This window comes from Ahaetulla prasina, chromosome 2 (genome assembly GCF_028640845.1).
Source record: "Ahaetulla prasina isolate Xishuangbanna chromosome 2, ASM2864084v1, whole genome shotgun sequence".
Lineage (NCBI taxonomy): Eukaryota > Metazoa > Chordata > Lepidosauria > Squamata > Colubridae > Ahaetulla > Ahaetulla prasina.
The window spans coordinates 278,607,687-278,631,960 of record NC_080540.1 but is presented as its reverse complement, the minus strand read 5'-3'; the positions used below and the strand labels follow the sequence as shown (position 1 = coordinate 278,631,960).

Below are 24,274 nucleotides of genomic sequence, written 5' to 3'. Positions count from 1 at the left end.
ACTTATTGCAAGGCCTTAGAATCTGGCAGGGTATAATTCATATAAAAATCTATGCACAAGGGAGTGAAGCCCATTTGTGAAAATGTGGAAACTTTCCCCGCATTCTTCATCCCTTCTAATCCTATGCACAACATTTACGCCTCACAGCTATCTCTATCTCTAGTGAATGCCTAGCAGGACAAAATGTTTGTTGTTTTCCTGTTTTCCCCCTCATGAGAGATCATTTTATCTTAAAGTACTTCAGCAATAGCATGTGGAATAGCAGACTTGAACTTGGGAGTGCAAATCCTGGCCTTAGTGAAGAATGACAAGTGTCTTTTATTTTTTCCTATTATTTGTCTTGGAAGCATAAATAAAAAAGCAGCGGTTAGGGCTAGGGCTGTATTCGTAAGATTTTGTCAAGGGAGTTAAAGGGAGGGGGGGAAAACACCAGCATAGTGAGATTTGGCAGACAACTCACCAACTTTCTGCACCTGGAGATTCTATTTCAAGTTGTTCTAAATTTTGTATAATTTTCCATGTACTATGACTAAGATTATAAATATCTGTAAATGGGAAGGGAAGGGAAGAAGATTTAGGGGGGAAAAGGGTTTGTAGAAGGAGCTGTCGTAACTGAAATTTCCACACATATTATTTTTAAGATGGGCTAGTTAGTACTCTAGAAGAGAGAGACAAAATTCAAAATAATCTTGATAGATTAATGAAATGACATGTCCTCGTTAAAGTAGAGGAAGAATGGATTGCCACAATTTTCAGTCTTTGACCTGGCATTCTTCAACATTTTTATTATTACTTGGAAGAGGACATGGAGGAAGAGAATGCTTATTTTTCTTTATGAGATTGGCAGAGACACAAAATTTGATAGGAGAGTTAATAACCTAGAAGGCAGAAATAAAATTTAAAAAATGATATTTTAGTTGGAGAAGTGGACTGAGAACACAATTGAATAAAGATAAAGTTTTGAACTTAGGACATAGAAATATAATGCCTAGATATAGGACAGTGAATCCATGGTATTTGTGAAAAAGAAATCATGGAATGGTAATTGATTGTTAGCAAAAAGATACAGGAGTTAACATGGTTCCTAAAAAGACAAATTTTGAGTTGCATCAGGGGAAGGGACAGCATAATCTGTCAGGCCTGGAAGCCATCCTTTTCATTGGATCTTCAGACCTGCCACATTGGGAAATTGGGAGGGGGGATTGTACAGAGCATGGGTGATATATAGTCATAATAACATTCCTTTCTAAGAAAGTCAAGGACATTTTGCTCTGTACCTGGATGGATGACACTGGGAGGCATCTCCAGTTGAAACGGTGCTTTGATTGGACCAAGTGATGGACATGTGGGTGCTGGGCAGGGACTTGAACTTCCGTTTGGGTGGGGAAAACCTGAACGCTTTCAGATTCAGGTTTTCTCAGATGTGCCAATATGACATCTCTAATAAAATGGAACTTTGAGGAAATTTAAGTCTTGGCATTTCTTGCGTTGGGGTTGTTACTTGAAACCCTGACATAGTCTGCATCTGCATAGTGGGCATTGCATGAGGCTCAGAAGAAACCCTGCCTAGCTTCTTGAACTGTAAAGGAGACGGCAGGAGAATTGTACATTCAAAGTTGCAAGTTTTTGTATCAGCCTTTCCAGGTAAACCAGACAGGAAATATGACCAGATAAGATAATTCTACTTTATTAGAGAAATACATCGATAAAATATTGAAAGTCTGAAATGTCAATCCTACCTCCAGCTCCTTTACAGCTTGAGAAACTAGGAAAAATCCATTCTGAGCAGATTGCCCCACTCACTGTTCAGCTGTGGGTTAGGCTATCTCTTATCTGCTGATACCCTAGGCCAGGGGTGTCACACTCAAGGCCTGGGGGCCAGATCTGGCCCACAGGGTGCTTAGATCTGGCCCACGGCCACCCTGAAAACAGTGAAGAACAGCCCGCGGTGCCTCCGCCAGTGAAAATGGAGCTTGCAAGGGCTCTGTTTTCGCTGGCAGAGGGTTACAGGAGGCCGTCGCAGCTGAAATCAGCTTGAGAGGACTGCGGACGGCCCTTCTGAGCTCTGTTTTGGCTGGCAGAGAGTTGTAGGAGGCTGTTGTGACCGAGGCCCAAGTAGTAATTACCAAACACAATTAGTCCTGAACAAACTTATTTTATTAAAACAGCTGAAAATTAATTCATTCTCAGCTTAATCCAAGACAAATTCTTCATAAACAGTCCTACGGCCTTAACACCAACCTTTGTTGTCTTTGGCAACCTGCCAAAGGCTTTTCTTGGCAAAACCCACATAAAGTTCAAGAGAGCTGACAAGAAGCACTGGAATCAATGTTGCTTTTCTACAAAGAACCCAATGGCTCATTGCTGCTCTTTTAAGCCTTATGGGAATGGCCAATCATCTTCTAGCCTTACTCCCGAATTGTCCTTTTTTCTTCAGCTGTTCTTGCCTTCTGGCAGTTCTTCCCATGCATGCACTAGGAACAGACTCCTCTTGTTCCTCTGCCTCTCTGCTGTCTGCCTCTGGAGGCTCCGGAGTCCATGCATCACTCCCAGATGGCCTTGGCCCCATCTCTGCCTCCAACGCAGAGTCCTCATCTGGGCCTTCCCCTGACTCCAGGATTGACCCATTGTCCTCCCTCACTGTCCGATTCCGCTGCCAGGTCCGCAGGCTGCTGGCGGACCACAACAGAGGCTGTCACAGGCAAAAACGGAGCTCAGGAGTCCATTTTCACTGGCATAGCACTCGGGCCACCACAGGCACCCCTGACATGAATGATGTTGAGCTGGCCATACCTACCCTGGCCATGCCCACCCCCGCCCCCCGAGGTCAAACACAACACTGATGCAGCCATCAATGAAATCAAGTTTGACACCCCTGTCCTAGGCTGAAAAACTAACTTTACAACTGGTCCTTGCACTTAATGATTGTCACATGACTGAGTTGGTGGTTCTGAACTAATGAGTATTTATATCCAGCAGTCACATAATTGCCCTGCAGTCATATGATTGCCATTTGTGCGCATCAAAACCAGCTAGTGACAAGTAGAGTCAATAGAGAAGCCAACAGTAAAATAGCACGTTGCAGCCATGCGATACCTTGCTTAATGCTTGTGAATGGTTTGCTTAACAACCATGGTGAAATTGAAGTCATAAGTCCATCATAGTCATGTGATGCTGTCTTGCTTAATGACCACATCACTTAGTGATGGAGTTGCCAGTCCCAACTGTGGCCATTAAATGAGCCCTGCCTGCAAGTGTAAATTAATAACATTACATTTTTAAAAACACTTTTGGGGCAACATGGAACTGTCTGTGTTTTGTACAAAAGTCCCAGAGAATTGGAAAACCGCTGTTGTTTATATCTTCTTTTCTCTGAAATATCCTTGTCTTTTTCATTTTCTCTTCATACGACTTGTTTATTTTTTCCTCCATTCTGTGGAAGTTTTTTTTTTTTTAAAAATGCAGAGGCCAGAACTAGAAAGAATGTTTTAGATGCATTCTAATGCAGAGCAGAGCAACATAGGTACTTCTAATAAGCTTAAAACAATATTTCTTCTTCTCTATTTTCTTCTGTTTGCAAGTTTGAGAAACATAATAAATCCACACAAGATATCCCTCTCATGCTAGTTAAAAGTAATTTCAGACATATATTCAAGTCTTGTCATAAATTATTCATATGTAAGTTTACAGTATTTACTTAACAATAATGATGAAATGGGAACTCAGAGTACAGAAGTACAGTATATCCACCCCAGACTTCTCAGTTGTTCTTCCAGCTGTGACATTCAATGATAAAATATTTTTCATATATCGAAAAAGTGACGCTCCTCAGACCATTGCATTGTTGCTTTGTTTGCTCTAGTTGTTTGTTTGTTAGGCTCTTGGCAACCAATTCATTGAAAGTAATTCTCCCGAGCAAGATTCTCAGAATCTTCTTCAGCAGAATAGAATTGAGATGAAAGGATGGAATTACAAGAATTTCAGCAATGGAATTGTTTCTAGTTTAGAACCTATTTATCCCTCAATAATTAGATTAGGGATTTTTTCCCCCAATATCTAATCAATTTCTAAAGAGTGTTTTTTTTCCTCATAAAGGAGAACTTTGCAGATGGTTGATTACAAAACCCTTATTAGAATATGAGCCAAGCATTACAGTCACTCATTCCATTGGCCTCCAGTTAATTTTCAAAACATTAGTATGTAATTCAAAAGAACATGATCAACTACAAATTCTGTAAACTTTTCTAGAACAAAATTAATATATAAAACAACTTCTTTTCAGAAGGGAGAATAGTATATCATACTTCTAGATCATATGAACCAGAATTGAACTTTGGACATTTCCTATTCAGCAGTTTATTTGAACTTTGTAATTTTCTCCTTATAAGGTGTTTCAACAAATACGCAATAATATTTTGGTCAACTAGTTGCAATTTTAGATTTACAGAAATATATTTTACTTATTTATATAATTATATTGATAATCGGGAGTGTGATGGTTCAGTGGTTAAAGGCACAGAGTTTATTAGCTGGAAAGCTGGCAGCCGGGGCTCGAGATTCGAATGCTACACAACTGAGCTCTCATTACTTGCCCCAGCAAGTAACCTAGCATTCAAAATCATGCAAATGTGAGTAGATAAATAGGTACCACTTCAGTGAGAAGGTAACAGTATTTCATGTGCCTCAATGTATAGTCATGCTGGCCACATGACCAAAGAAATATCTTCAGACAATGCTGGCTCCCTACAGTATAAGTACTACCCTCTAGAGTCGGATATAACTGGACAGGGGAAACTTTTACCTTTATATTGATGATCATATTTTAATCTCCAAATTGCTCCAATCCTGACTAACTCTCTGTGTGGAGGCAACAAGACAAGACATACAATATAAAGAAAGATAAATCTTAATTTTTAAGACTTAGCCCACCCATATCAGAGTACCAAACGCAATTAAGGGATGAAGTCATGTTTGAATAAATTAAACTGGATTGCAAAGAATAGGCAAGATTGTGGCCCTCTATACCTTTAAGTGAGAAGATCCCTCCATCCATCCCTCCCTCCATCCATCAATCCATCTCACTCTTACAGTATTCTCAGCTATTACTGTGAAGGTTTGTTGCCTGACTCGTAGACCTTGTGAGGAAAAGATATTCTCAACAGGCACTTTTCTAGATATCCAGACTAGATGGCCAGATTCGATTCTGGAAAGGTATTGCCTAATACACTCTAATGTTGCACCATTTTGTAGTAACTAAAATGGAATTCCATTGACAGTTGTATGGTAGATACTACAATTACTTATTCCATTCCTTGTGAACATCTAATTTAGTGTATTGGACATCTTAGTGTGCTCTAACATATGTTACAAATTGTTATGATTAGCTAAAATATAATTTTAGCTTTTCATTTAAAAAAAAAAAAGCTCTTCGTTCCTTTCTATATTTTTATGCCAAACAGGAAGTTGTTATTGGAGATCTGAAGCCAGGGACCCTCCATAGGGTCAGCATAGGAGCTTATGGCTGGGCAGGAAGAGGCAAAGCCAGCATGCCTAGAAATGTGACAACTCTATCACAAGGTAAATATCATTTTAATAGCTTTCTATTAAGTATGCTGGTTGAGACAGAATTAACTGTAGACACTGTAAGGGTATTTCAGAAAGCTACAGGAAAACTTCAGTACAGTGTACAGTGTACAGTACAGTACAGTGCAGAAATAGAAATAGCACTTAGACTATATACCACTTCATAGTGCTTTTATAGCCCTCTCTAAGCGGTTTACAGAGTCAGCCTCTTGCCCCCAACAATCTGGGTCCTCATTTTACCCACCTTGGAAGGATGGAAGGCTGAGTCAGCCTTGAGCCAGTGAGATTTGAACTGCCGAACTGCAGCTAGCAGTCAGCTGAAGTAGCCTGTGGTGCTATACTCTAACCACTGCGCCACCTCCACTCTATAGGAAGGAGTTATGGGAATTTCAAAGGAGTCTCTGGTCAGGAGACAGGATGCGGTTACAATTGCAGAAAGAATGGTGAAGATTATTAAGGAGTCAAAGGAATAAATTTATTATGATATAATTTAGAATGCTTTATTGGTGCTTGTATGGATCTTTTCAAAACTCTTCACAAGGTCATTTGGAAATTAATTTATTTTAAAACATGGCTTCTTCTGGGCCATAACTATATCAATTTATTCAGAGCAACACTTTCATCTTTTAAGTGTTTCCCCCTATAAAAGGGAAAAAGATGGTGGGATTTTCTATATCGAATAACAGCAATTCTCCTGAGATTGAAACAAGGATGGGTACAAAGTCCAGTTTTTGATTATCTTTAGCATTACAATTTTACCAAAGGTTTTGCTCCTGCAAGCAGTTCTGAGTTTCCCAAAGTGTCCAATAATGTATATATTTTCTTTCTTTTCTCTTAGATAAATGTATGCCGCCAGCTCCACCTAGTCAGCCTCAAGTCATTGTTGTTTCAGATTCAGAAGTTGCTTTATCATGGAAACCAGGACCAAGGGAAGGAAGTTCTCCAATTGAGTACTACACAGTGGAATTTATCAGGTGAGCTTGACTATGGTATTTGTATGTAAGCAGTTTTTCCATATATGTGGGTTCACATTTGTTTCAATCTGATGTCATTAATGTAATGAAACTGGTTCTTATTTATTTATTAGTTTAAATGACTTTGATTCAGTACAGCTTCAGAGGTTTATTTATTTTATTTATTTTATTTTGTCATAACAATATACACAAGCATCACACAAAAAGATTATATAATATGTAAACATATATATGATGAGAAACAAGGAAGTATAAGCATATATATATATGTGTGTGCTCTTATGCACGCCCCTTAAAGTCCTCTTAGGAATGGGATGAGGTCAACAGTGGATAGATTTTGGTTAAAGCTTTTGGGGTTATGAGAAGAGACCACGGAGTCGGGTAATGCTTTCCAAGCACAGACAATTCTGTTACAGAAATCATATTTTCTGCAATCGAAATTGGAGCAGTTGACATTAAGTTTAAATCTATTGGTAGCTCTTGTATTATTGCAGTTGAAACTGAAGTAGTCATTAACAGGAAGGACATTACAGTGATGATTCTATGAGCTAAACCCAGGTCCTGTAGAAGGCAACAGAGTTCCAAGTTTTCTAAACCCAGGATTTCAAGTCTGGTGGGATAAGGTATTTTGTTGGTTACAGAGGAGTGGAGAACTCTTCTCGTAAAATACCTCTGGACACGTTCAACTGTACTGATGTCTGGTTCGTTTGGGTTTTGGACTAACTCAGTCTTGCTTCTTCTTTGCAGTTTATGAAACACACATATGATACACACTGGACCTCCACAGTAGCTCCAAAACTCCACCCTTACTATTACAATGCAATATGGAAAGTGGGCTTCTATTTAATCCAAACTCATTTCTGAACCATCTCTTGACTGTTACTGTACTATAGAATTTACACCCCCGCTTCTACTTTATTTATTTGTTTAAATTTGTTGACAGCCCAACTCTAATGAGCTCTAAATCCACCCACTTAAGGATGGATCAGTTGGGTATTTAGAAAATTTTCATGTAAACTCATATTTGTATTTTATGTTAAATTGGCTTGTTCCACTGATGGGATGTTCTCTGAAACACTGGTGGATGAGATCTTTTGTCTTGAGCAAATTTCAGCTTTCTGATCATTGTAAGAATGCCTGTTTTAATACCAGTGTCAGCCATTCAGTCCCATTCCTTCTTTAAAATGTAAAGGTAAAGGTTCCCCTCGCATATATGTGCTAGTTGTTCCCAACTCTAGGGAGTGGTGCTCATCTCCGTTTCAAAGCCGAAGAACCAGCGCTGTCTGAAGACGTCTCTGTGGTCATGTGGCCAGCATGACTAAATGCCAAAAGCACATGGAACACTGCTACCTTCCCACCAAAGGTGGTCCCTGTTTTTCTACTTGCATTTTTTACGTGCTTTCGAACTGCTAGGTTGGCAGAAGCTGGGACAAGTAACTGGAGCTCACCCTATTACGCGCCACTAAGGTTTCGAACCACTGAACTGCCGACCTTTCGATCAACAAGTTCAGCGTCTTTGCCACTGCGCCACTGCGTCCCTTTTTCATTTTTCATTTCATTTTATTATTTTATTATATTATTTTTTAAAAAATATATAAAATATTTTTAATTTATATTTTATTCCTTCTTTAGTGGCAATTAAAATATTTTTATAGTATAAAAAGTAGGCAGATTTTTAAAATTTTAATTAAGAATGCCTGGTTTCCTCCAATTGTTTTAATTAAATGTGTTTATGTATAGATTTGTTAAACAAAAATATTAGTGACATAAGTTACTTCATTATGTTTGTTAGGGAAAGTTGGTGTGGTTTATGGTCTTCTTCAGTTCTGTGCTCTTCAGATGGCTATATATTCTGCAGCTGAATTTAGCAGAGTGGTTTTCAGATTTGTTTGTTTTTTGTTCGTGTAGTTCCATTCTGAAACTTGCCTTTTCATATAACACATGAAGGTAGTATGATTTGGTTCTGAGTTTTCTGTAGACCGCAATCATTATGCACTGTGATTATTAGGCAAATCCGTGGTTCACTTTGGGCATGGTTTTGCTGAAAACCCAAAGTGCCAGTTTTTAGCAAACCCATCGTAAAACATGGTCATGCGACTGTAGGGTGTTGCAAAAGGCCATAAATGTGGCCATGTTGTCAAGCTCCTGAAGCTCGAGAGCCTACCATTGGAACTTCAAATCCCCATGTTGTAAGTAGCCCCAAGGTAGGTCTGTCATAGCTTCAAAGAGTCACTCAGTGACCCAATTGTACATCAAGGGATACTTTGTATTGCTATCCTTTGCATATCACTCAAAGTCCGGTGTGGCCATTGGACTGGAGAAAGTTGGGCGATCCTGCCCAAGAGCATACTGGAACTTTCAATATTTCCATGGGAGGTCTTCCTTATATCTCGGTAAGGATCAACTATGAGGAGGGAGAATACAGAATTCTTGCCTACTGTATGTTATCCTTCTCTTTTTCATGTTTTGCTGTAGCAGGGAAATTCAAATGAATGCCAAAGTATTGTAACTGAGCTGTATTGTGCAATTGCCATTGTAGGTTCCTTTTGCCAGAAAGGAATTTTTGTAGCTTGTGTGGTGTCATGTCTAAACTGGAATCCTCTAGGATTGTTGCAGTGGTGGAATTCAATTTTTTTTTACTACCGGTTCTGTGGGCGTGGCTTGGTGGGCGTGGTGTGGCTTGGTGGGTGTAGCTTGGTGGGTGTGGCAGGGGAAGAATACTGCAAAATGTCCATTCCCACACCACTCTGGGGCCAGCCAGAGGTGGTATTTGCCGGTTCTCCAACCTGCTCAAAATTTCTGCTACCAGTTCTCCATAACCTGTTATAACCTGCTGAATAGCAACCCTGGATTGTTGGTTCCTTGGGAGTCAAGCAAGGATTCAGAATTGAAAGCCTATCTATGTTTGCTTATTCTTCCCCAGCTCGGCAGGGTTCTTCACATGCTCAATATCACTTTAAGAAGTAGAGGTTTTCAGTAACGAGAGGAAATAAATCACAGTCATCTATAAAATGAAGAGGACTATTAAAGAAAGGGGAACAGACATTCTTAATTACGAGAAACAGAGGAGTCCATTGGGGTTTAGAGCCACATGAAAAGCCGAGTAGTCAAATAGTTAAGTGGCCCTTAGTGGATCAAAGGGATTTGTTAGGAGAAATTTCTTTAAGAAAAAGAAGACAATACTTTACAGTTGAGTCACTTTTGTAAGTCTGTTTTACAGAGATTTAGGGATATATATATATATATATATATAACTTTTTGTTGACTCCTGTAGCTGGAGAAATTGGTTTCTCAAGTTCACAGAACTGGACAAAGCTGAAACAAACAGTTTCAAACTGCTCTCTTTTTTATTTCCAAGTACGCCCTTCTTGCTCAATAGAAATGACCTTCAGATGATTAAATCATTTTTATATTGACTGATTAGAAAAAGCCAGATGAGTCTATTTTGACAGCATCTCTGGGCTACAGATAATACAAACAAACCCAGAACCCCACACAAAATATCTCTCTTGTGCTGCAGTTTTTATTAGAACTCTTCCAAAAATGTTTGCAGCTGGTTTCTCATGTAAACAATAGTACATTTAAAACTTGAAAAGTTATTTCCTGCAGTAAATATTTCAAGGATGCCAGACTAAATGGGACAGCAATTTAGTCTTATGTGTCAAAAGTCTTTCAGTCTCTGTTATGTTCAGCCATTTCCATCGGAATGACTTTAGCAAAGTTCAAGGGAGTAAAAATTGCAGTTTTGTCATTTATATTGAGCAGTGTAGGAATGATCCCATGGGAAAAAGGGTAACCTCTTCTCTCTATTTATCCCTGAAAAGCTGAGTGCTCAGCACTGTTAGGATGTTCATATGTCAGTAATTTTGTTTTTCCTTTGCAAGCATGCAGCAAGTTTGACTCCTATATCCTTTGGGTCAGTGAAATCCATTTTTTTTTACTTCCAGTTTTGTGGGTGTGGCTTGGTGGGCATGACTTGGTGGATATGGCAGGGGAAGGATACTGCAAAATCTCTATTCCCACCCACACCCTGGGAATAATACTGCAAAATCTCCATTCCCACCCCACTCTGGGGCCAGCCAGAGGTGGTATTTGCCAGTTCTCCGAACTACTCAAATTTTCCGCTACCGGTTCTCCAGAACCTGTCAGAACCTGCTGGATTTCACCCCTGCTTTGGGTCTGCTTTTGATTTAGCCTTTTTTTCTGGACACCAGAAATTTAAAATGTAGGGTTGAGCAAATGAAGGAAAGCTGTAGCAGAACTTCTTGTTGGAGTGAGAATATAGCCAGAGAACTAAAGATACCCTGATATAAAAGTCACTGGAGAAGAGATGGCCACTTATTCATCACTGGAGGACAGAAATGTTCCCCCCCCCAAAAAAAAAACTAATTAAAAAAATACTCATATGAAAATGACCATGATAATGCAGTTTTAGGGTTTTTATTCTCTTCCATGTCACTGTAATTATACATTGTTGCCTGCATTGAAGCAGAGCTATTTTAAAATGATAACTTGAAAAATAATAGCTATAACTTAAATAAACAAAATATTCCCTTGAATGGCTTAAGTTTCCTAACTGGATCTTGCCAATCATCTTGTCCATCAAATCAAGATTTGGGTTTGGCTAATCTAGAGAAAAGAAGGACTGGGGGAGGGGGCATGATAGTAGTATTCCAGTATTTGAGAGGCTGCCACAAAGAGGAGGGGGTCAATTTATTTTTCAAAGCACCAGATGGCAGGACAAGAAACAATGGATGGAAACTAATCAAGGAGAGAAGCAACCTGGAATTAAGGAGAAACATTCTAACAGTGAGGACAATTAAGTGGAACAGCTTGCTTTCAGACATTGTGGGTGCTTCATTACTGGAAGTTTTTAATAAGAGATTAGATAGTCACTTGTTTTTTGTTTTTTTTAATTTGAATTTATATCCCGCCCTTCTCCGAAGACTCAGGGCGGCTTACATTGTGTAAGGCAATAGTCTCATCCATTTGCATATTATATACAAAGTTAACTTATTGCCCCCCCCAACAATCTGGGTCCTCATTTTACCTACCTTATAAAGAATGGAAGGCTGAGTCAGCCTTGGGCCTGGTGGGACTCGAACCTGCAGTAATTGTAATTGCAGGCAGCTGTGTTAATAACAGACTGCATTAGCCTGTTGAGCCACAAGAGACTTGTCTAAAATGGTATAGGATCTCCTGCTTGAGCAGTGTTGTGGTCCGCCAGCAGCCTGTGGAGCTGGCAACGGAGTCAGACAGCGATGAGGCTGAGGTGAGGGCAGGGCCATCAGGGAGTGAGGTGCGGACTCCAGAGCCTCCAGAGATTGATAGTAGTGAGGCAGAGGAACAGGAGGAACCTGTTCCTAATGCACGCATGAGAAGAGCTGCCATAAGGCAAGAGCAGCTCAAGCAAAAAGGACAACTCGGGAATAGGGCCAAGAGATGATTGGCCCCTCTCATAAGGCTTAAAACAGACCAGTAACCATGTTTGGGCTTTGCCAGAAAACGTTTATTTTATTTTATTATTAATCACATTTATATACCGCCCTATCTCCCGAGGGACTCAGGGCGGTTCACAGGCAAGTAAAAGACATATAAATACACACTAAAACCACATTTAAAAAACTTATTCTACAAAGCCGAATTAAAAAGCAATATAAATAATAAAAACCCATTTAAAACCAATATAAATTTAAAAACTAATCCAGTCCTGCGCAAATGAATAAGTGTGTTTTAAGCTCGCGACGGAAGGTTCGGAGGTCCGGAAGTTGACGGAGTCCTGGGGGAAGTTCGTTCCAGAGGGTGGGGGGCCCACAGAAGGCCCTTCCCCTGGGTGTCGCCAGACAGCACTGCCTAGCTGACGGCACCCTGAGGAGTCCCTCTCTGTGAGAGCGCACGGGTCGGTGAGAGGTATTCGGTAGCAGTAGGCGGTCCCGTAAATAGCCCGGCCCTATGCCATGGAGCGCTTTAAAGATGGTCACCAAAACCTTGAAGCGCACCCAGAAGGCCACAGGTAGCCAGTGCAGTCTGCGCAGGATAGGTGTCACACGGGAGCCACGAGGGGCTCCCTCTATCACCCGCGCAGCCGCATTCTGGACTAACTGAAGCCTCTGGATGCCCCACAAGGGGAGCCCCATGTAGAGTCCATTGCAGTAATCCAGACGAGACGTCACGAGGGCGTGAGTGACCGTGCATAAGGCATCCCGGTCTAGAAAGGGGCGCAACTGGCGCACCAGGCGAACCTGGTGGAAAGCTCTCCTGGAGATGGCCGCCAAATGATCTTCAAAAGACAGCCGTTCATCCAGGAGGACGCCTAAGTTGCGCACCTCTCCATCGGGGCCAATGACTCACCCCAACAGTCAGCCGTGGACTCAGCTGACTGTACCGGGATGTCGGCATCCACAGCCACTCTGTCTTGGAGGATTGAGCTTGAGCCTGTTTCTCCCCATCCAGACCCGTACGGCTTCCAAACACCGGGACAGCACTTGATAGCCGTTGGGGTGGCCCGGTGTGAAAAGTACAGCTGGGTGTCATCAGCGTACAGCTGGTACCTCACACCGAAGCCACTGATGATCTCACCCAGCGGCTTCATATAGATGTTGAACAGAAGGGGCGAGAGAATCGACCCCTGCAGCACCCCACAAGTGAGGCGCCTCGGGGCCGACCTCTGCCCCCCTGTCAACACCGTCTGCGACCGGTCGGAGAGATAGGAGGAGAACCACCGATAAACGGTGCCTCCCACTCCCAATCCCTCCAACCAGTGCAGCAGGATACCATGGTCGATGGTATCAAAAGCCACTGAGAGGTCTAATAGGACCAGGGCAGAGGAACATCCCCTATCCCTGGCCCTCCAGAGATCATCCACCAACGTGACCAAAGCGGTCTCAGTGCTGTAACCGGGCCGGAAACCGGACTGGAACGGGTCTAGATAGACAGTTTCATCCAGGTGTAAGGGAAACTGATATGCCACCATACTCTCTACAACCTTCACCGCGAAGCGAAGGTTGGAGACCGGACGATAATTACCTAAAACAGCCGGGTCCAGGGAAGGCTTCTTGAGGAGGGGCCTCACCACCGCCTCTTTCAAGGCGGCCGGAAAGACTCCCTCCAACAAGGAAGCGCTCATAATCGCCTGGAGCCAGCCTCGTGTCACCTCCTGAGTGGCCAGCACCAACCAGGAGGGGCACGGGTCCAGTAAACACGTGGTGGCATTCAACCTACCCAACAACCTGTCCATGTCCTCGGGAGTCACAGGGTCAAACTCATCCCAGACAATATCACCAAGACCACCCTCAGACGCCCCATCTGAATCGCCGCAATTTTGGTCCAGACCGTCCCGAAGCTGAACGATTTTATCGTATAGATAACCATTAAACTCCTCAGCACGTCCCTGCAACGAGTCATCCCGCTCCCCCTGGTGAAGGAGGGAACGGGTCACCCGAAACAGGGCAGCTGGGCGGTTATCTGCCAACGCAATGAGGGAGGAGACGTAGCAACGCCTCGCTTCCCTCAGTGCCACTAGGTAGGTCCTAGTATAGGACCTAACTAGTGTCCGATCAGCTTCTGAACGGCTAGACCTCCAAGAACTCTCTAGGCGTCTTCTCCGGCGTTTCATCCCCCTCAGCTCCTCGGAGAACCAAGGAGCCGGTTGGGATCTACGCCGGGTCAGAGGCCGCAGAGGCACGACACGGTCTAAAGCCCCAGCCGCAGCCCGGTCCCAGGCTGCGGCTAGTTCCTCTGCCGTGCCGTGAGCCAGACCCTCAGGAAATGGCCCAAGCTCCGTCCGGAACCTCTCCGGGTCCATCAGGCGCCTGGGACGGAACCAACGTAGCGGTTCCGTCTCCCTGCGGTGTTGGGTAGCGGTCAGAAAGTTGGTAGCTTCGTCTTCTGCTTCATCTACGTCTTGCATTTATTTTTGTGACTTCTGAACGTTTGCCAAGAAAGGCCTTTTGCAGTTTGCCTAATTGGACTAAGGTTTGCGATAGGACTGAGGAATTTGTGATGGGAGGAATTTGTTTTAATTTGAGTTGAACGACTTCCCAACTGTTCAAATAAAGTTTGTTTGTTTTTTCATGGACTGAGTTTCCTACTATCTACTTGGGCCTGGGACACAACAAGCAGGGGACTGAACTAGAAGACCTCCAAGGTCCTTCCCAGCTCAATTCTGATTCTGATTCTGATCTAGTTTACAGTATATGACATGTGATTAGCTAGTGGGTCTCAAACTGTATTGATTTGCTTTGATCTCAAACTTTCCAAGGAATGTTAATCAGTATTTGACTTTGTTGGCATATACAGGTCTATGATAGCTGTCATATTTGGTAGCTCATTGGATCTTTCTCTCATTAGCTAGCAATCATTCTGTTAGTTTGCACAAAAGAAGTTGAAAAACAATACCATTCCATCAGCTTGAGGAAGGCAAGGCAGAGCCCTTCCTTTTCTTGATATGTTTCCATTCCAGCTGACCAACATAACAGGAATGCTGACTTGGCCTTTGAGTGGCACTTTGCTCCCAACAGTACGCGAGACCAGCAAAAAGAAGTTAATGACTGGGGACATTTAAAAAAAAATGTAATTGACTTTCAAATGTAATTTAATTCAAATTAATTCAATAGAGTTAAATTAATAGAATGATTTTGTCCCATTACTTTTTGTTTTCTTCTGTTACATAAAAATGGTGCTTTGAGATGATTTATTTAAGGGTTTTTGGAAATGCATTAAAAAAAAACCTTGGGACTGATGTCTGTATTACGACAACTATTATAAGTACTGATGCCCAGAGCAGGGGTGCTATTGAGCAGGTTCTGACCGGTTCTGGAGAACCGGTAGTGAAAATTTTGAGTAGTTCAAGAACCGGCAAATACCACCTCTGTCTAGCCCCAGAGTGGGGTGGGAATGGAGATTTTGCAATATCCTTCTCCCAGGAGTGGGGAGGGAATGGGGATTTTGCAGTATCCTTCCTCTGACACACCCACCAAGCCATGCCCACCACACCCACCAAGCCACGCCCACAGCACTAGTAGTAAAAAAATTTAAATTCCATCAGTGGCCCAGAGTCTCCTCTTTTCTTCTTCCTATTCCTTTTCCTTTTTCTGTTGGCTCATTTTAGTTTTAGGCCTGTGGGCAGGAACTGCCTTACTGTACTGATTGCATGCAAATTGCTCTGAGAACCTTTTCAAATGGTGAATGGGTTATCAATGTTTTAAATAAATAACTCTTCTCTGGTGGTGGTGGTGGTGGTTGCTGTTGTTGTTTTGCACGAAGTAGGAACGGGAGGTTTAATTTTTTATGATTACCAAAATCAAAACAATCAAAGAGACAGCAACAAGCGTCAAATCCTCAAATCATGTAATTAAAGTTCACATTCACTATTCATGTTAGAATAGCAAATTTAGCAAATGTTCGATATTGTCAAATGTTTGGCTCTTGCTTATTTGCTAAGCTCGCTTTAATGACATTTTGGGCTCTTTGTTCATCCCAATCAGACCCGATTTGGATACCAATTGGACAGCAATTAGAGAGCAGATCCAGATGGACTCTATGATCCTGAAAGGGTTAACTCCAAACAACAAGTATCAGTTTGCCATCCGAGCTACAAATTCATACGGGTCGAGTCCGCCAAGCATTGCCAGTGATATAATCAGAATGTTCTGTGAGTAGATAACCTTACTTATATTGCTGAGCGCTGAAATTGTTGTGGCTGGTAAAAGAACTTTCCCTGGCTACTTGACTATTTAAAAAAATCACTTTCCCTGCTCCCTTCATTGACTCAACATCTGAGTTCCGGAAAAGCCAAATATACGTATACTTCAAGAAAACCCAAACCCTCCGCCTTCTTCTTTCACTACATAACTATATTTCATAGTTAACCATGGCACATGTGGGGAACAATAACTGTTTGCTGGAACATATTAAATATTGCATAGGATCCATCAGAGTAATGATTCTTTAGAAATGAAAGATAAAATAACAGCAAGTTCCGAAATAATTAGAGCTGTAGCATTAAGAATCTGTTCTCTTTTGTGTCTTGTCATTTATACTAGTTTTTTTAAAAATCCAAACCTTCTTTTCATTCATTTCTTTTATCTTTTTCCTTTTTTATTTCCTTTGCTTTTTATTCTGGTATCATTAGACTAGGTCGCATAACATCACAAATTGTTTTGATTATTTTGTTTTCTTGTGCTTAAATTTAACTTTCAAAGATAATGTTTATGGAAACCTCCTAAAGATATAATAGTCATTTATAGTTTTGGCCAGGAGGTCATAAATCCTTGTTACTGGGTGCACATTTTTTTTCCTGACATCCTGTTTATCTGTGGATGAAAATATTTTCAGAACTTTCACAACTAAGGGTGAGACAGTTGATGTACTACAGTTGTTAGGCTATTTTCTAAAGCAAGGAAACAATGGTTGATGGTTCCCACAGTATTGATTTGTTACTGAAAAATCAAATGTAACCTTCCTCACCCTTTCCCTGAACCAATCCACTTGAGGGATCAGAGAAGCAGATTTGATTCACAGTGACGGGTGTTACGCAAAATAATGGGCAACTAAGAAGTTTAACCTGCCCTAGTGACATTTCTACTGCGATCCTTCTTAAAGAGATTATTAATTCCCATTTATGCCTATGGCGAATAGTAACAATCACCTCTGGAAAAACATGGCTAACAAAGAAGAAGAAACTGTCATTCACCAGTTAATTCTGTTTTATTCAGTCTTTAGCATAGAATGTGAGTGCATAACAATATCTATATTCAATAAAAATGCGCTTAATATTTACAATATGAGCATTCAGCCTTGCTGTAACATTCCATCATAATAAATGGCATTTTGCCAATAATAAAGAATAGGGCAAAGAATAGAATTTTTATTGGCCAAGTGTGATTGGACACACAAGGAATTTGTCTTGGTGCATATGCTCTCAGTGTACATAAAAGAAGAGATACGTTCATCAAGGTACAACATTTACAACACAATTGATGGTCAATATATCAATATAAATCATAAGGATTGCCAGCAACAAGTTATAGTCATACAGTCATAAGTGGAAAGAGATTGGTGATGGGAACTATGAGACGATTAATAGTAGTGCAGATTCAGTACATAGTTTGACAGTGTTGAGGGAATTATTTGTTTAGCAGAGTGATGGCCTTCGGGGAAAAACTGTTCTTGTGTCTAGTTGTTCTGGTGTGCAGTGCTCTATAGCGTCGTTTTGAGGGTAGGAGTTGAAACAGTTTATGTCCTGGATGTAAGGGATCTATAAATATTTTCACGGCCCTCTTCTTGATTCGTGCAGTATACAGGTCCTCAATGGAAGGCAGGTTGGTAGCAATTATTTTTTCTGCAGTTCTAATTATCCTCTGAAGTCTGTGTTTTTCTTGTTGGGTTGCAGAACCGAACCAGACAGTTATAGAGGTGCAAATGACAGACTCAATAATTCCTCTGTAGAACTGAATCAGCAGCTCCTTGGGCAGTTTGAGCTTACTGAGTTGGCGCAGAAAGAACATTCTTTGTTGTCCTTTTTTAATGATGTTTTTGATGTTAGCTGTCCATTTTAGATCTTGCGATATGATAGAACCTAGAAATTTGAAAGTTTCTACTGTTGATACTGTGTTGTCTAGTATTGTGAGAGGTGGAAGTATGGAAGGGTTTCTCCTAAAGTCTACCACCATTTCTATGGTTTTGAGTGTGTTCAGTTCCAGATTGTTTTGGTTGCACCACAAGGCTAGTCGTTCGACCTCTCGTCTATATGCGGATTCGTCATTGTCTCGAATGAGACCAATCACTGTTGTGTCATCTGCGAACTTCAGTAGCTTAACAGATGGATCATTGGAGATGCAGTCATTGGTATACTAGCAATAGCACTTACACTTATATACTGGTTCACAACTCTCTCTAAGCGGTTTACAGCATATTGCTCCCAACAATCTGGGTCCTCATTTTACCCACTTTGGAAGGATGGAAGGCTGAGTTTGAGCTTCCTGAGTTGGCGCAGAAAGAACATTCTTTGTTGTCCTTTTCTAATGATGTTTTTGATGTTAGCTGTCCATTTTAGATCTTGCGATTTGATAGAACCTAGAATCTAACCACTGTGCCACCATGGCTCTTAATAGCAATGAAAGTAAAATACTTTGGGGAGCACACTTTCTAGTATATGGGATAAACTTTATTTGGTGACAGATGCTACAGGACACAAGCATAGCAGGGCTGTTACACATATCTAGTGGTTTAGTAAAACTAATTAGTAACACTAATGTTTCCACTCCCAAGGCCAACAAGTTAGTCACTGGATGCTGAGACACTTATTTTCATTTTGTTACAGCCATTAGACAGAATCTCCTTGTGTAGACCAAGAATTCAGCTACTTTTCAAATATGACTAATTTCTGATATTAACTCTTCCATAAGGTAGCTTCAGAACTTTTTGAAGTTCCTGAACTGAGTTACCACTTAAATTAGCAACAGCAAAAGGCTTAACCGGGTTCTTACTTGTTAGAACTGGATTAATTAACAGAACCCTTAATAGTTGTTAGAATGGAATGTGTGGGGTTTTTTTTCTCAATACCTTCTGTAGAGTCCGTCCCCTCCCCATCCTTAATTATGGCTATAGGACTACACAGATGGAGGTGTGCCTTAAAAGTGCTAATCTTCATTGCACAGTGAAGATCTGTACAAAAATAAGTTCGAGTGAGCCAAGGGATGTCCTTCATGGCCCTTTTAAAACATTTGATAATTCTAGAATGAAATACACTTTCCTAGGAGAGCTCTGTTAGGCTCATAAAGTATTTGTAATATTGGGAATGCAATATTATCTATATCCATTTTAAAGAATCAGCTTTAAAGAAAACCACAAAACAACAGAACTGAACAAGGAGAGGAAAATACAAAAAGCCATTTTAAATAATAATAATATAAAGCAGGGGTCTCCAACCTTGGCAACTTTAAGACTTGTGGATTTCAACTCCCAGAGTTGGGAGTTGAAGTCCACAAGTCTTAAAGTTGCCAAGGTTGGAGACCCCTGATATAAAGGATGCAAAAAGATAAAAACTTGTATTTCAATAACGCCCAAAAATAACACAATCTTTATCTTTATTCACAAACTGGATAAGGACAAAGTGCCACATTTTTACAAAAAATCACTGCATAAATGCTAAGCCAATATTTTTGATATCAGGGACCAGTTTTGTGGAATACAATTTTCATGATTCATAAATTATATTCATATTTGACAAAAATATATATCTGAATTCTAATGTACAACTTTTCATCCAAAAGAATATATTGAATTGACTTTCATTTCCACTATGTAAATCTCTTATTTGTTATAGACTAGAATAATTATTGTTTTCTGGAATCGTATGTGGAACTTCTTTGTTCCCACAATTAAATTAAAGTTAATTTTGCCAATGTTTGGTATTATGAAGTAAGAATTATGCACTATTTAGTGAAGCATACAAATCGGTGTCTGCATTTCCTGCATCGGATGAGAAGAGCACATCTTTCTCCTTCTGTCCTGGCTACTTTTTACAGAGGCACAATTCAGAGTGTTTTAACAAACTGCATCACCGTTTGGTTTGGTGGTTGCAGTGCCTCAGAGAGAAAGTCCATACAGAGAGTGGTGAGGACAGCTGAGAAGATTATAGGACGCTCGCTTCCCGATATTCAGGATATTGCTTATAAGCGCTGTGTGTTTAGAGCTTGAAGTATTGTTAGAGACCCCACACACCCATTTCACATACCCACTTCACAGCCTCTTTCTTTTGCTCCCCTCTGGGAGAAGGTTTCAAAGTACTTACAGCAGGATTACTAGATTCTGTATCAGCTTTGTTGCTTATGCCATCCATCTTGTAAATTTGCAGGATTCTTTTTCTTTTTTTTGCCCTGTATACATCCGAACTAGACTGTGATGTTTTTCTGTGTCATATATGTGTGTGTATGTGGGTATGTGCATAATGATTATTTTTTGAGAGCTGAATGCAACAAATTTCATTTTAATGTATGCTGATTAGTGTACATTTAAAGTGACGATAAAGTTCTATATTCTATTCTGTTCTACTCTACTCTATTCACCATGATGGCACAGTGGTTAGAATTCAGTACTGCAGGCTACCTCTGCTGACTGCAGGCTGCCAGCAGTTTGGCAGTTCGAATCTCACCAGCTCAAGGTTGAATCAGCCTTCCATCCTGCTGAGGACCTAGATTGTTGGGGGCAATATGCTGACTCCGTAAACCACTTAGAGAGGCCTGTAAGCACTATGAAGCAGTATATAAGTCTAAGTGATATTGCTATTGCTATTGCTATTGCTATTGCTATTGCTATTGCTATTGCTATTGCTATTGCTATTGCTATTCTATTCTATTCTATTCTATTCTATTCTATTCTATTCTATTCTATTCTATTCTATTCTATTCATTTGCCAAAGACATTTCTCAAAAAATGCCAGTTTTACTGCATTTACCTTATATGAAAATGACGCTATATCAAAAACACACATTTGTGACTATGCCAGTTTTATCTTCTCAGACCCAGAAGTGTTAGGGAGCGGAAGCTACGGACATCCATACATGACTGAGTCTGGAAATGGTGATGATGATGGAATTGACATTGATGATTCAGACTATGACATTTATATCGATGAGGTACATCCCTATGTCTCACCCTGGCATTTTGGATGCTTAACATTTTCAGTGCAGTGTTTAAACAAGAATACCTAAATAGAGATCAAATATGAGTCTATTGACAAATATATGCTCTGAGGCTACAGTATATTAAGTATTTGTTTGCATTTGACTCAGTCTGAACATTTTCTTCCTTCTCTGATCCTCTGAAGCCTTTGATTTTTTCCCCCCTCAAACATATTTGTTTTCACTGAAACAAAATGAATGAGGGGGAAGAGAATAATTGCTTCAAAGGGAAGCTGAGCAGAGTTTTCCTTTACGCAACTGAACCTTGCCTTTTGCATAACTTCTGTTTCATTTATACCAGGGATGTCAAACTCAATTTCATTGAGGCCTGCATCAGGGCTGTGGTTGACCTCGGGGGCTGGCTGGGTGGGCATTGCCAGCTTAACACCGCTCATGGGGTGTGGCCGACTGGGTGAGTGTGGCCAGCTTGACATCACTCTCCACACTCCTGGCATATTTCCTCTTTGCACTCAGTAGACCAGACTGAAGCAGCACGGGTAAATCGAGCTGAAGTGGCATGGGCTGGCCCCTTACATTTTCCAGGATGGCCCTGTGGGCTGCATCTGACCACATCGCAAGGCCGGTTCTGGTCCACAGGCCTCGATTTTGACATCCCCGATTTATACTGACTTTATTTCAATCAAAAGTACCTCAAAATTGTCCTCCCCTTTCTAGGTGCTGAAGAAACTCACTGTTAGTAGAGGAAGAAATAAATTATTCTTTTTTCCCCCATATTTTTAAAATTGCAGTAGTGCAGTAGGTGGCAGCTATACAGGCCACCTCTGTCATTAGACAGAATGAGGCAGTAAACTGAGGTGAAGGATGCTAATGGGGCAGGAACAATATCAAGACTCCAGAGGCAAGAACAGCCTGATTTGGGACACCTTAAGGTAGTGTGTTACCTTCAGGTGTAGTAGAGGACACTTTTCCATTGGCACTGTTGAGTTGTTGGCTTGGTTGCTAACCTACTTGGACTTTATAGGTTTTGTTATTTGCATCAAAGACCTTCTTTCATTAGATGGTTGGCCATCATTTAAATATAGGTAGTCCTTGACGTACAACAGTTCATTTAGTGACTATTCAAAGTTACACTACCACTGAAAAAAGTGACTTATGACCGTTTTTCACACTTACAGCCGTCGTAGCATCCCATGGTCCCATGATCAAAATTCAGATGTTCAGCAACTGGCTCACATTTATTATGGTTACAGTGTCCCAGAGTCATGTGATCCCCTTTTGTGACCCTTCTGACAAGCAAAGTCAAAGGGAAAGCCAGATTGACTTAAGAAACGTGTGACTAACTTAACAAATGCAGTGATTCATTTAACACCGGTGGCAAGAAAAGTCATAAAATGGGGCAAAATTCTCTTAACGAATGTCTTACTTAGCAATAGAAACGTTGGGCTCAATTGAGGTGTACCTGTATAAAGAAAAATATGTAAAGAAAAGTGTACCAAGTGCCGTTTTTGGGGGATGGGGTTTGTAAGAAAAAGAAAACTATCAGGAAAAATAAAAGTATTTTGAAAAAATTCAGGTTAGCTTTGTATTCCAAAACATTTTCACTCCAAAGTTAGAGACTGCAGATAGCATCCCGATTTCCGCTCTCCCTATTCATTCAGAGAAAATATGAATAGACTGTTACCTTATCGTAATATTCCTGAAGGACAGGCCAAACTTCACAACCATGGGAGGTGATTTACGATAGGATAAGGGAGATGTGAGAAACTGCTTTACACTGAGTGGAAAAAAAAACAGTGTTCTGTTGGCACTGTCATTTCAAAATCTTGGACAAAAATATTTCCCATGCTTGCTGTATGAGATGCTTTGAATAGAGATATTATGGCAGGAGCATATGGCTTTTTACAGGCGCGTGTTTTCCTGAGCTATATCTCTTCAGTCAGATCAAGAGATGATTCAAAGTTATTGTGTTTTGTAAGAAAGGATACTCCTTCCCTTACTGCTGTTGCTTATGTTTCTTGGGAATAAAAAAAAAACCCTGCAATAATTTCAGCTTTTTAAAATCACACTCAGTAGACCACACTGAAGTATTATATCCATCACTTCTTTAACCGACAGAAATATGTAGCCCAAGTTGCTGAGTCCTATTCTGTCACAATAATTAGACTGGTAAAGTGATACTGTCCTTAAACTTTAAAGCAGTAAAGGATTAAAGGATTTAACAATTAAGGAGAACAGATCTCACGGGTGTATGAAAACAAGTGACATAATGGAAAACATACTCACTGGGGACAAAACCAGCAATGTATACCTGATCTCTTTCTCATGTCTAACACAGACCTAATGCTCTCTCAAAAGCCCCATGTTTTTAAAAAGAACATTAAAATGTTATTTCAAAAAAATTTGCTAAACTGGTGTATATGAAGTGTGTCTTCTTCAAAAGCTTTTGAGAAAACACTGATCAGGCATTACGTAGTCAGATATGTGTCAGAGTTCCAAATAATACACCCATAGCAAACAGAACTCTGAGGCAAGCAGGTTCCTCAAAGAACAGATTTATTGGACATATCATACTGGCACAGACTGGTGAAAACCGACTCTAAAGATTCCCGTGGTTTACACCTAATTAAAAGTTAAGTTTTTTCCCCCCTTTCCCAAACAGTCACATGTTCCAATCAAGGTGCTGTCCTGTTGTTTGGAAACTTCACTCCTCCTCTTTTCAGCCACCCATGGGAATGTCCTTGGTTCTCAGGAGAAACACCATATTTTTTGGAGTATAAAACGTAACATTTCCCCCCCAAAAAGAGAGTGAAAATCTGAGTGCGTCTTATACTGTAGCCCTGCCCAGGCTCTCAAATGGAGGTTTCAGAGGCTGAAAAAAGCCTCTGAAAGGAAACTTCAGAAAAAAAGCCTCCAAACAGTGCTTCAGAAAAAAAGCCTCTGAAACTTTGCTGTTTTTCTGAACCTCTGTTTCAGAGGCTTTCAGAGGCAGGAAAAAAAGTTTTTTTCAGAAACTGAGTTTCAGAAGTTTCAGAGGCAGAAAAAAAAGCCTCTGACACAGAGGTTTCAGAGGCT

At 40.7% G+C, this 24,274-nt stretch overlaps 1 protein-coding gene across 1 annotated transcript in view; it reads left to right on the top strand.

Moving 5' to 3' along the window:
* Positions 1-24,274, top strand: part of EGFLAM (EGF like, fibronectin type III and laminin G domains) — a 148,863-nt gene that overhangs the window by 66,088 nt on the left and 58,501 nt on the right. Inside the window, exons 5-8 of the mRNA XM_058170037.1 lie at positions 5,460-5,577; positions 6,422-6,557; positions 16,043-16,209; positions 21,081-21,196. Coding sequence (XP_058026020.1) covers positions 5,460-5,577; positions 6,422-6,557; positions 16,043-16,209; positions 21,081-21,196 — 537 coding nt within the window. The remainder of the gene's footprint in view (positions 1-5,459; positions 5,578-6,421; positions 6,558-16,042; positions 16,210-21,080; positions 21,197-24,274) is intronic.